At 66.3% G+C, this 11,701-nt stretch overlaps 3 protein-coding genes across 3 annotated transcripts in view; 2 read left to right on the top strand and 1 right to left on the bottom strand.

The window, feature by feature from the left end:
• Nucleotides 1–8,277, top strand: part of CHLRE_09g402108v5 (uncharacterized protein) — a 24,243-nt gene extending 15,966 nt beyond the window's left edge. Inside the window, exons 20-33 of the mRNA XM_043066057.1 lie at nucleotides 61–183; nucleotides 420–519; nucleotides 749–866; nucleotides 1,172–1,349; nucleotides 1,738–1,875; nucleotides 2,452–2,578; nucleotides 2,969–3,026; nucleotides 3,359–3,454; nucleotides 3,974–4,003; nucleotides 4,201–4,917; nucleotides 5,255–5,368; nucleotides 5,708–6,892; nucleotides 7,206–7,383; nucleotides 7,797–8,277. Of these exons, the coding sequence (XP_042921416.1) occupies nucleotides 61–183; nucleotides 420–519; nucleotides 749–866; nucleotides 1,172–1,349; nucleotides 1,738–1,875; nucleotides 2,452–2,578; nucleotides 2,969–3,026; nucleotides 3,359–3,454; nucleotides 3,974–4,003; nucleotides 4,201–4,917; nucleotides 5,255–5,368; nucleotides 5,708–6,892; nucleotides 7,206–7,383; nucleotides 7,797–7,900 (3,266 nt within the window). The 3' untranslated portion in view covers nucleotides 7,901–8,277. The remainder of the gene's footprint in view (nucleotides 1–60; nucleotides 184–419; nucleotides 520–748; nucleotides 867–1,171; nucleotides 1,350–1,737; nucleotides 1,876–2,451; nucleotides 2,579–2,968; nucleotides 3,027–3,358; nucleotides 3,455–3,973; nucleotides 4,004–4,200; nucleotides 4,918–5,254; nucleotides 5,369–5,707; nucleotides 6,893–7,205; nucleotides 7,384–7,796) is intronic.
• Nucleotides 8,278–8,474: 197 nt separating this feature from the next.
• Nucleotides 8,475–10,993, top strand: CHLRE_09g402071v5 (uncharacterized protein). Its single transcript, XM_043066056.1, has 2 exons — nucleotides 8,475–9,750; nucleotides 10,197–10,993. Exons 1-2 carry the CDS (start codon nucleotides 8,952–8,954, stop codon nucleotides 10,481–10,483), a joined length of 1,086 nt encoding a protein of 361 aa, XP_042921415.1. The 5' UTR covers nucleotides 8,475–8,951; the 3' UTR covers nucleotides 10,484–10,993.
• Nucleotides 10,994–11,012: 19 nt separating this feature from the next.
• The window catches only part of CHLRE_09g402034v5 (uncharacterized protein), a 6,712-nt gene continuing 6,023 nt past the window's right edge, over nucleotides 11,013–11,701 (bottom strand). Inside the window, exon 12 of the mRNA XM_043066052.1 lies at nucleotides 11,013–11,701. This exon is cut by the window's right edge and continues 235 nt beyond it. Within this exon, the coding sequence (XP_042921414.1) occupies nucleotides 11,322–11,701 (380 nt within the window). The 3' untranslated portion in view covers nucleotides 11,013–11,321.

Genomic DNA, 11,701 nt, shown 5'->3' with positions numbered 1-11,701 from the left:
GACGGGTCCGCCGCCGAGGCGGCGGCGGCGCCGCCGGCACCGGCGTGGCGCCGGCGCCAGCCCTGCCGCCGCCGCCGGCTCCGCCGCCGCCGCTGGCGGTGCCGCCGCCGCCGCCGGGCCTGCCACCCATCGCCGCCGTGGAGTGCTACAGCCAGCCGCCAGCAGACTACTACGCCGCATCAGGTGCGCACACATGCATGCACGCATTGGCAAACGCAGAATGCATGCATGTAACATTGACCAGCACTGTTGCTTTCAGTCAAAGTTCGCATGCGATACCATGCGATGTAATGTAATGTCTACCACGTGTGCCCCTCTATCCGGTCCCTGCCCGGCCTCTCTATCCGGCCTCTCTATCCGACCCCTATATCCGGCACCGGTGTCGGACCGCTCTGCTGCTCGCGCACGTGCCTGCACAGTGGCCCTGGACTTCCTGTCGTTCGGCTGGGCGGCCGTGTTCTACCAGCTGGTGGTGGCGTCCGCACACAGCCTGGCCGACATCACAGACGCCGACCGCAGGTGTGTATGTGTGTGTGCGGCCGTGGGTGTTTTGACATAACCTCCCACCCCACCCCACATCATGAATGTAGCCCACCCACCTACACGCCCCCCAACACACACACACACACACACACACACACACACACACACACACACACACACACACGCACACGCGCACAAAGACACCCACCCGCTCCAACCCTACACACACACACACACACTCTCCCCTATCTCCCCCCTCCCTCAGGCTGCCGCTGGACTACCTGGCAGCGCTCATGCTGCTGTTCGGGCTGATGGTGGCGGAGCGGGCCGTGTACGTGCTGGGCTGGCCAGCAGCCAAGATGGGGCTGCACGCGGGAAGCATGGTGCGTGTTATGTGCACGCGTGTGTGTGTGTATGTGTGTGTGATGTGTGTATGTGTTTGTGAGTGTGTTTGTGCTGTGTTTGCTGCGTTTGTGTTTGCGGTGTTTGCTGTGTGCACGAGCTGGCACGAGAACAGGCGTAGACCAAGGCTTGACGACGGTGTGGGATTGAGGTTTAACAGTGTGATGCGTGATGTTCGCACACCTAATGCCTTCAACGCATCCGTACAAACACACACACACAAACACACACACACACACACACACACACGCCTTACATGAAACCCACCACGCCGCTGGTGTGGCAGGTGCTGGTGTTGGGCTGGAGCCTGCACGCCTACTGGCAGGCGGTGGCGGGGCAGGGGCCCGGCGGCCAGGCGCCAGCCAGCGGCGGCGGCGGCGGCGGCTCTGTGCATGGGTCGCCTGACGGCATGCGCTCGCACCTACGTGTGTTCCTGCTGCTGCGCTGCCTCAGCCTCGCGTTGGGTGAGTTGGGGCGCGTTGTCACCTTGCAGGCGTGGAGCTGGGTTGTCTTTTGGGAGGGTGACGGTGACGGGTGAGGAGGAGCTGTGGGTGGGGTTGGTGAAGTGCGGGGCGGGGTGGGGCGGGGCAGGGAAGGAGGCTCCACGAAGGCAGCAGCGGGCAGGGTGGCATTGCACGATGCAGCTGTGCTGAGGCGGGGATGGGGCAGAAGGGGAAGGCGGTGGGTCTGCGCGACCGCAGGATAGCGGCTCGAAGCGGGCTGCAAGCGGGCAGGTCCGGCTGCTACGTCATGCCGGCTCTTCTTCTTCCCAATTGCCAAACCACCTCCCCAAATTATCCACACAAAGCACACACACAGCACCCCCACTCTGTCTATTTCCTGTCTGTCCAGGCGCACTGCAGCTGCGCGACGGCTACCCGCCGCTGTCGGCGCCGGGTCCGGGCGGCGGTGGCGGCGGCCGAGCGGCGTCGTTCTTCTACCGCCGTCCCGACATGTTCCATTACACCATCTTCAACGTGTTCTACAGCCGTGAGTATACGTGTTGGGAGCGGCAGGGTTTGCTGGCATGTGGACAGGCGATAAGAGTGTTGGGAAGGTAGGAGGCTAAGTCGTGAGGCTAACCACGAAGGGCGAGCTAAGGAGGGGCTGCCGGCCGCTGCCTGCTCCCTCCTGCCGCCGCCCAGCTCCTCCCACATCCCTCATCCCGCCCTTCCCCTGCCCCCTTCCTTAACTAATCATGAATGTAACCCCCACCCCACCCCCTGTACCGCTTTTCCAAACATCCCTGCAACCCCAAACGCCATCCCCGCCGTCCCCACCTTCCCCTGCCCCCGAACCCGAACTCCATCCCCGCTCCCCTACACCACCTCCCCGCTCATCCGCTCCCGCCAATCAATTGTGCATGTAACCCCCTGCACCGCTTTTCCAACCATCTTTGGTAACCCCCCACCCCCACCCTCCACCCCTCCTCCCCCTCCCCCTCCAACCCTCCTCCCTTCCCCCTCCCCTTCCACCCTCCACCCCTCCACCCCCCTCCACCCCTCCACCCCCCACCCTCCCCCTCCATCCTCCCCCCTCCAACCCCCCTCCCCCCCCACCACTCAGTCCCCTTCCTGTACGAGCTGCGCTGCCTGCTGGACTGGACGTGTGTGGCCACTGCTCTGGACTGGTACGGCTGGCTGAAGCTGGAGGACGTGCGCAGCAGCCTGTTCGTGGCCACATGCCGAAACGCGTGAGTGCCCGGGGGGAATAGAGGGGGAGAGGAGGGGGGTTGTAAATACCAGCCCAAACTCAAGGGGGGGGCGGTGGCAGGAGGTGGCAGGAGGAGAGGGTGGCAGGAGGGGAGGGGGGCCAGTGGGTGGTCACATGCCGAAACGCGCGAGTGCTGGGGCGGGGAGTGGGGGGAGGAGGGGGGAGGGGGGCGGTGGGCAGTGGGCAGGGGGAGGGCAGTGAAGGCAGTGGGGGTGGTGGGGTCCTGAGGGCAGTGGGGGCAGTGCCTAGTGGTGGCAGGTCCGCTCGCCGAGCCGTCACCTGTGGCTTACAACTCAACTTGAAACAACCTGCCACCTTACCTACGTTTGCCTACTTCGCTGTGTGTGCCGCTTGTGCCGCTGTGTTGCAGCATGCGGCGTGGGCGGAGTGTGGGTGAGCGCGTGCCGCGATACGTCAAGTTCATGCAGGTGAGAGGGAGTAGATAGCCTGAGGCCGGGCCAGGGCGCTAAGGAGCCGTGGGTGTGACGTGCGCGTCAAGCGCCCCACAAGATCACGCGCACACCCATTCCTGAAACACTGCCCAATGGCTGTCATGTGCCCCCACCCGACACCACGCCCCCCTACCGCTGTGCCTGGCTAACACACCACTACTCAATTCATGGACGTAACCCCACAATCGTGCCCTACAATCATTACTATTCAGTTTATGGATGTAACCCCACCCATGCTGCCTACTTCGCTTCACTTCTCTGTACCAATCTTTGCAAACCCCTCCACTCGTCGTTGTTGTCCGCGCCAGGGCTTCCTGGCCCTGGTGGCGCTGCTGCTGGTGCTGTGGCTGCCGCCGCTGTTCTTCTCCAGCGGCGCACCCACCTACCAGGTGCCCGCGCTGCAGGTGAGGGGGGGGGGGTAGCCATCCATGGGATGGTGTGTATCAAATAAGAGGAGGGGGAGGAAGAAGGGGGAGGGAGGGGGGACGGAGGGATTGGAGGGAGGGGGAGGAGGGAAGTAGGGAGGTGGGAGGGGAGGGGGAGGGGGAGGGAGGGAGGGAGCCCAATCAGTCCCAAGAGTTAAGGAATCGGGGAGGGAGGGAGGTTGGGAGCAGAGGGATGTGCCCTAGCTGCAAGTGAGAGGCAGGGAGGCGGGGGGGGGGTGCGGGGGGGGGAGTGGAGGGGAGGGAGATGGGAGGTAGGAGGGAAGGGGGATAGGGTGGTGGATGGGGTGGGTGGGTAGCTTTCCCAGCATTCCCAGTACGCAACAGGGCTGTTGGGTGGCGGCGCAGGATACGGTAACAGGAAGGCGTAAGCGCCGGCAGTCTGGCATCTCTAGCCGCCGCTTTCCGCACATTGATTTAACGTTTTGGGCCCGCCGCCCTCTCTTTGCCCACGCCACCGCACCGCACCGCACCCCACAGGACGTGCACCTCAACATCTCCATCACGCAGGTACGAGTGGCGTGGTGGCGTGGTTGGAACAGGGTTGGGGCTGACGACATCTGCCCTGCGCGACACTCGCCCGTCCCGACGCCAACATTCCGCTGAATCCGCCACCAACAAAACACACCAAACATCCTCTCACACACACACACACACACACACACACACACACACACAAACACACACACACACACACGCACACACAGGTGTTCACCTCGCCCGAGGCCTCGAGCCTCTCGCGCTTCCCGGTCTTCAGCACCGGCGACCGCCGCATCGTGTTCCAGTGGTCTGTGCCCGCGCCGCCCCCCGCGCCGCCGCCCTCGCCGCCGGCACCGCAGCCGCCGCCTCGGCTCCTGCGCACGCCGCTGCCCTCCCCCACCGCCGGCGTGCCGCCCCTGATGCAGCAGCAGCAGCAGCAGCAGCAGCAGCAGCAGCAGCAGCAGCAGCAGGCGGCCACGGCGGAAGCAGACCAGCCGCCGTTGCGAGGCGGCAGCCGCCGCCGCCGCCGCCGGGCCACTGCGGAGGCGTGGAGCGCGGCGGCGGCGGCGGCGGCTCCCCATCCCTCATCGTCGCCACCCCCGCCGCCACCTGGCAGCCCCGGCGGCAGTAGCAACAGCAGCGGCGGCGGCGGCAGTGGCGGCAGTAGCACGGGCTTGCTGCCTCGCGCCCTGTCGGGCTACGCGCCGGATCAGACCATGGGCGTGTGCCTGGCCGCTGAGTCAGACGCCGTGTGGCACGTGTCGCCGCCGGCACGAGCCGCCCTGACCGACATGCTGCTGGCAGGACTGCCGCCGCCGCCGCCGCCGCCAGATGACATGGTGGCGGCGGCGGCGGCGGCGGCGGCAGGGAGGTTGCGAGCGGGGGCGCTGGCGGGGGATGCGGGGGGCGGCGGTGGGGAGGTGGACGTGCCAGTGGTGCTCGAGGTGGGTGTGGGTGTGGGTTTGGGTGGGTGTGGGTTTGGCACAGGTCGGGGGCCGCATGTTGCGGCCGCACGTGTCACCGTGGGGCACGCCTGGGGTGCCGTACGGACCTTGACCTGAGCATGACTGACGAGTGGCATGACTGATGCGTGGCCTGAACAGCAAAGCGCAAGTTAACTGCAACCGCACCGGCATCGTGCTGCCGTGCCGAATGTGCCGTACGTGGCGCACTGTCAACATGTGATCCGCCGCTTGCGACTGTAGAACGTGTATACTGGGGAAAGTTGGATTGAGGTTCGGGGGTTCTGAGGTTACTGACGTGCCGCCGCCGCCGCTGCAGGTGCGCTGGATGCTGGTGCGCTCCGCACCGGGCGCCTCGGAGCGCGGGGGACCGGGCTGCGCCGCCGCCGCCTACGTGCCGCTGTCGCCGCCCGCACGCCGGGAGCTAGCGGAGGTGAGGGGGTGACAGGTTTTCGGGGGGTGGGGGTTCGGAATGTATTCCAATCCAAAGAAAATCAGAGCCAGCCCACAGAGCGCGGCGGAGGTTTGGCCTTGAGCCTTGAGTCCTTCTTGTCGGCTTTGGCTGTTGACACGGGAGGTGCAAGACTGCACGAGACAGGGGGTAGCACACGCCTCACGGCTCCCGCCACCACCTGCCTAGCTCCTCCTCCCACATACGGTTAACCCCCTCACCTCTTTCCGTTCCTACCCCGCTTCCCCGCTTCCTTCCCTCCCCACGACTTCACTTCGTAAACTTAATGCGTGTAACCCGCCTACCTCTCCCCCCCGGCAGCTGCTGTCCGGCCGCACCAACCGCACCCGCCTGCTCACAGCCGCCAACGCCACGCACCCCGACCAGCCCGGAGGCCCCGGCCTGTTCCCCCTCTTCATGCGACTTCGCGGCGACTCCTGCAGTGTACGACTGGGGTTACAGCCGCAGGGGCCAGACGTAACCGCCGCCGCCGGCGCGCCGCCGCCCACGCTGCAGCTGCAGCTGCAACAGCCGCTGCTACAGCCGCGCTGGGGCGCTGCCGCGGGCGGCAGCGGCGCGGGTAAAAGGGCTGTAGCAAGCGGCGGCGGAGGCTGGGATGGGGGGCGGAGGAGGAGGCTGTTTGAGGCGGCGCGGCAGCAGCTCGGCAGCTGGTGGGAAGGTGCGCGGGGACGGGTCGGCGGCAGTAGCATTGCGGCCGCGGCTGCTACTGCTGCAGCCGACGCCGAGCTGGCGGACCGCTGGGGTGCGGCCATGGTTGGCTGCTACGCCGAGCTCTCGTCCCCTGCTGGCGGCGGCGGCGGCGGCGGTTACAATCAGTGGTGGGCGTTCCGCTGCGGCGCGCTACTGCCGCCGCCGGCGTCGCCGTCAGGAGGCGGCGATGACGACGACGACGGCGGCGGCGGCGGTGGAGAAGATCCGGATGAGCCGCCGTCGTCAGTGCCGCCGTCGGAGCCGGGGCCGCCAGAGCCGGCGGCGGCGCCGGCGGCGGCGCCGGAGGCGGGTGGAAGTTATGTGCCCGAGCCCAAGAAGTTCCAAGAGTCAAGGGACCTGCAGCAGCAGACGGCGGCGGCGGCGGCGGCGCTGGAGCAAGCGGCGGCGGCGCTGGCGGCGGCGGTGGGCGCGGGAGACGAAGTGGCCAGCACAGGACCTGCTTCGGGACATGAGGCTGCTGTGCACGTCGGGCAGCGGCGGCTGCAGCAGCAGGCAGGGGGAGATGGAAGGTCCCTCGCGGAGGGGCGAGTCGGCTCCGCGGCCCGTGACAGCGGCGCCAGCGACGCCCCCGGCGGTGGTAGTGGTGGTGGCGCGGCGGCGGACGCAGACACAGACGCAGACGCGCTTCAGGACCCCTGCGCTGCGGCACCGGGCGGCGGCAGTAGCAGTGGTGGCAGTGGCGGCGGCGGCGGTGGCGGCGGCGGCAGTAGCAGTGGCGGCCTGGGCGGGCCCCCCATTGTGGCTGTGCTGGAGCCGGTGCAGAGCGGACTGCTGGTGAGGGGCGGCGGTGCCGTTTGGGGGGGAGAGGGGGTTTATAGGGAGGAGAGCTACATGCCCGAGCCCAATGCAAGAGCCAAGGGGGTGGCACCAGAGTTTAGCGGCTGCGTGTGCCGGCTGCGTGTGCGGCTGCCTTGGGCATGACGTACGAGAGGCATGGCCCTTTCCGAAACCGCCTCCCAGAAACGCCCCTCCCACACCCATACCAAGCCCCCTCCCTAGTCCCACTTCTTAAACAATCATGAATGTAACCCCCGCCCCCCACCCCATCACCACCACCACCACCCCCTAACCCCCCCTCAACCCCCAGGGTGCCACGCTGTCGCGCTTCGGCATCACGGGCCTGTACGTCACCTTTGTGTTCGCCATCGGTCGCTTCCTGCGCCTGTCTGTGGCGGGGCTGCGGCTGCGCATCCCCACCGAGGACCTGCCCTCCACGAGGCGACTGGTGGCGCTGTGCGGCGACATAGCCGTGGCGCGGGCGGAGGGTGAGCGCGTGTGTGGGGTGGGTGGGTGGGTGTGGGCGTGGGTGGGTGGGGGGTGGGTGTGTGGGTGGGGGGTGGGTGGGGGGTGGGGGTGTGTGAGTGTGTGGGTGGGGGGTGGGGGTGTGTGAGTGTGTGGGTGGGGGGTGGGTGGGTGCGTTAATGTGTGTGTGTGTGCGGGTGTGCGGGTGTGCGGGGGGGTGGGGGGGATTGTATGAGTGGGGGGATGTGTGTGCGGGGAGAAGGGGTGGGGGAGGTGGAAGCCGCCCTCACACAGCGGCTCCACAAAGGCCATTCCCCATGGGGTTGCGACAGTACACACACACACGGTCAATCCCACCCCACCCCACCCCACCCCATGCCACTATACTCGTGAACCCACCCCCACCCCACCCCAACCCCAACCCCAACCCCTGCAGGCGAGCTGGTTCTTGAGGAGCAGCTGTTCCGGGCGCTGATCAACGTGTACCGCTCACCCGACCTCCTGTTCGAGCTCAGCCGCAAACAACACAACAGGCAGTAGCAGTGGTAGCTGCGGCAGCAGCAGCAGCAGCTGCAGCAGCAGTAGCAGCAGGTGGATGGACGGCAGGGGCTGGAGGAGTGGTAAACGAGTGGTGGTAGGCACAGTGGGGCTGAAGCAGGTGCGGTGTGAGAGTGGGTGGTGTGTGGGCTGTGATTGTGTGTAGTAGTATGATTGTGTGACTGCGTGGTTGTTGCTGTGGCGGCGGAGGCACAGCTAGGGAGGGAGAGCGCCAAGAAAGAGAGAGAGTGTATGTGGGGAGTGGGGAGAGTGAAGGAAGGAACAGAGCTTAAGTGGAGAACCAAGGCAAGGACACGGTGTTTGCGTACCTCCTTGCGCGCACAGGGGAGAGTGGGGGATTCTTGTAATTGGGATTGAGTCATGCTTCCATTTTTGCAAGGCTCTTACCCCGCTCCAATCGCCTTACTTAACTTGGAACGCCCCGCCCCAAACATCCCTGCAACCCCAACTGCCCCCACCCCGCCCCACCCCACGCCACCCCACGCTACCCCGCCCCACCCTGTACCCACTCTGCCAGGCTACAACGTCAATTCTTACATCGAATTCATGACCACAACCCAACCCAACCCCAGGCTATCCCACCCTGCAGGCCAGCTGGTTCTGGCGCACAAGGGAGATTGTGGGATTGAGATGCTTCCAGTTGCATGGCAAGGACCCAAAGACTGTGAGGGAAGTTATACTTGAATTAGGAGCTGAAGTCGTCGCCAAAAGCCGCCCCTCGGGTCAGCGACGCGCCGAGGACCGAGGGCTCTCTGTCGGACCGAGGCCCGCCCAGATCCAGTGAGACTTGTGCCCCCACCGGAACGGCGTTCCACGGCTTCTCGCTCGTGCTATAGTTGCTACAGCGCTTGCACTCACGCACTGCACTGATGCCGTTGTCTCCTACTTTACCGTAGTTGCTCACCACACACAAACACACACACCGGAGCCCACCTGCTCTAGTCGCTGTGAATAAAGTTGTTGTCGCTCCCGACAACCCGGCGGCCCCCTGCTGAACGCGCCGGAAGCCGCCAACACACACAACAAGCAAGCCATGAAGCAGCAGCGCTGCACCAACCCCGCCGCGACGGCGGCCTCCGTGCTCCTGCTGCTGCTACTGCTGGCGGTGGGCTGCGCCAGCGGCAGTAGCAGCGGCAGTAGCGGGGGCACCGATGCAACTTCCATTGCTACAGCTACGGCAAGCGGCAGCCCCGGCAGTAGCAGCAGCAGCCCCGCCAGTGGCACGGGCGGCAGCAGCGCCGGAAGCGGAGGCGGCGGCGGCATCAGCAAAATCGCCCTGGTTCCCCTGCAGCAACAGCCCACTGCCATTGTCAGCAGCGGCGGCGGCGGCAGCGGCGGCGGCAGTAGCAGCAACAGCGCAGGCAGTAGCACAGCTGACGCAAAGGCCGTTGCGCATGCCCGAGACGGCGGCAAGGCTACTGCCGTTGCCAGCGCCACCTCCGGCTCCGGACCCATCATTCCCCCGGGCCTCGGCTTCGGCGGCGATGGCAGTAGCAGCAGCCTCGGCCTCGGCCTTGGCCTCGGCGCTGGCGGTGGAGGCGGCGGCGGTGCTACAGCCATGCCCATGCTCGGCTTCATGAGCAGTGACGGCGGGCGTCTGGGCAGCCGCCGCCGCCTTCAGGACGACAACAACAGCGGCCGCCGCCGCCTCCGCAATGACGAGATCAACGACAACAACCGCCGTTCCCTAAAGCAGTTGTTCTTCCCGGGAGCCAACTCTGGCGCCAGCTCCAGCGCCTTTGCCGCTGCCAGCAGCAGTGCCGGCGGCGGCGGCGGTTTCGGAGGCAGCCAGGCGGCGGCGGGTGCACAGGCGGGTGCCCAGGCAGGCACAGGTGAGGCCGTTTGCGGGATGGGGATGGTGTGCGTGGTGTGCATTGTGTTCTGTGCTGTTCAGGCACGGACTTACGGCATCTGGGCCTTCCAAAGTGCGGGGTTGGCGACGATGGGTATCCCGGAAGCGTGCCACCGTCCCCACACCTTCCTGTTCGTGTCACCATCGCCAGTACTCCCGTGTCCCCGTGCCTACCGTGCCTGCCTTCGCAACGCGTCCCCGCGTGCGTGCACAGTACACCCCTGGCGGCAAATCGCCTTGGCTGCTCCTGAGTCCCTGTACATTTGTGACCACCCGCCTCCATCCAACCTTCCCTCCAGTGCCGCGTACACCTTTTACTACGCCTCTCCCCTACCTGCCTACCTGCCTGCTTTCCCACCCTCTGCCCCCGCCCTGCCCCTCTTTATTTCCCTCGCACCCTACTTTCCCACCTCACCCACCCCACAGTGCAGCAGCAGCCTGTGATCCTGGCAGCGCCCGCGCCCACCACCACCACCACCGTGTTCGTGCCCGTGCCGGTGGCCGCCCCCACCACCACCACCACCACCCCCGTGTTCGTACAGCCGGCTGCCCCCGCCGCCTCCGGCTCCGCCGCCTCGGCCCAGGCCGTCTCGCGCAGCGTTGCGCTCTCTAGCGGCGTGGGGTTTGGCGGCGGCCTGGGTGTGAGCAAGTCGTTTGCGCTGTCGACCGGGTTCGCAGCGGGCGGCCGGCGCCGTCTGCGGCAGCAGCAGTGATGTATGCGGCGGTGCGGTGCGTGCACACAGAGAGTTGGTAGAGAGCGCGTTGGTGGTTTGGTACGGAGCAGGCGAGCAGCACAGGGGCTAATATGAGCAAGGGTTTGGAACAAAATAAGGTTCATGGCAAAGCGAGCCCGCGGGGGATGGCGTGTGCTGTGTGCGGGCTGCAGGAGGGTTGATGCATTGTGTGTGTGTGTGTGTGTGTGTGTGTGTGTGTGTGTGTGTGTGTGTGTGTGATGTGAGTCGCGGAGGTGTGCGCCGTGCGCGCCTGGATGGATGAAGACAGACAGGGCAGGCTGCAATCCACTGCAATTTGTTCGAGCCTTGTCGCAGCAAGAACGGGGATCAAGACACGATTGTATTTGTTCGCGGGCACCATTGCATTGCGGCAGGAGGGCACCCGTCGGCGGCGTTGCCGTCGGCGGGACGCACGCACGTTTTACGGGCGCCATGGTTGTTCGCACCAATGGTGAAGTGTGAGTGAATCCTGTGTAAATGTCATCGTCCTGTCCTGTCGTCCTTTCACAAATTCCGGTAGAGTGATCATCGCCGCCGCCTTCATGCTACACTCCCATCAGACCAGCTCATGTCAGCTTCCGCTCACGTTACACCTCACAGCCCAGTTGGTAGCTCTCATGCCGGCGGAATGAAGACGACCAGCACTCCTACCCTGAAGCCTACCTCGTCGTTCAAACGCGTCACTCGTCAAGGGCCAGCAGCACCGTAGCCCAGCTGACAGTTCGCACGCCGCTCTGTACCCACAACCCTCAGCCCTCAGTCCACAGCCCAAGCCCGCACCGCTCAGCACCCACAGCCCACAGCCCCCTCATCGTGATCACAGCAGCGGCACGTCCGGGTCCACCTCCCGCGCCCACGCCTGGTACCCGCCCCGCATGTCCGTCACCCCCGCCACCCCCGCCGCCGCCAGCCGCGCCGCCACCCGCTGCGAGTTGTTGCCACGCCGGCACAGCACCACAACCCGAGGAGGGCTTTCCGCCGCCGCCGCCGCCGCCGCCGCCGCCGCCGCCGGCTGCTCCCCTGCCTCGCCCGATGCCGCCGCCCCTGCCCCCACACCACAGCCCGCACCGCCGCCGCCATTGCTACTGCCTGCACCGCCGCCACCATTGCAACTGCCTCCATCGCCATTGCTACTGCCACTGCTACTGCCACCAACGCCGCCGTCACCACTGCTGCTGCTGCTGCTACAGCCACACA

Source organism: Chlamydomonas reinhardtii, chromosome 9, assembly GCF_000002595.2.
Source record: "Chlamydomonas reinhardtii strain CC-503 cw92 mt+ chromosome 9, whole genome shotgun sequence".
Taxonomy (NCBI): Eukaryota; Viridiplantae; Chlorophyta; class Chlorophyceae; order Chlamydomonadales; family Chlamydomonadaceae; genus Chlamydomonas; species Chlamydomonas reinhardtii.
This window is presented reverse-complemented; position numbering and strand designations above follow the sequence as displayed.

Coding starts and splice junctions, on each gene's coding strand:
- CHLRE_09g402071v5 (XM_043066056.1), top strand. CDS start 8,952: ATGAAGCAGCAGCGCTGCACCAACCCCGCCGCGACGGCGGCCTCCGTG. Junction 9,751..10,196: donor GGGTGCCCAGGCAGGCACAG/GTGAGGCCGTTT, acceptor CCCACCCCACAG/TGCAGCAGCAGCCTGTGATC.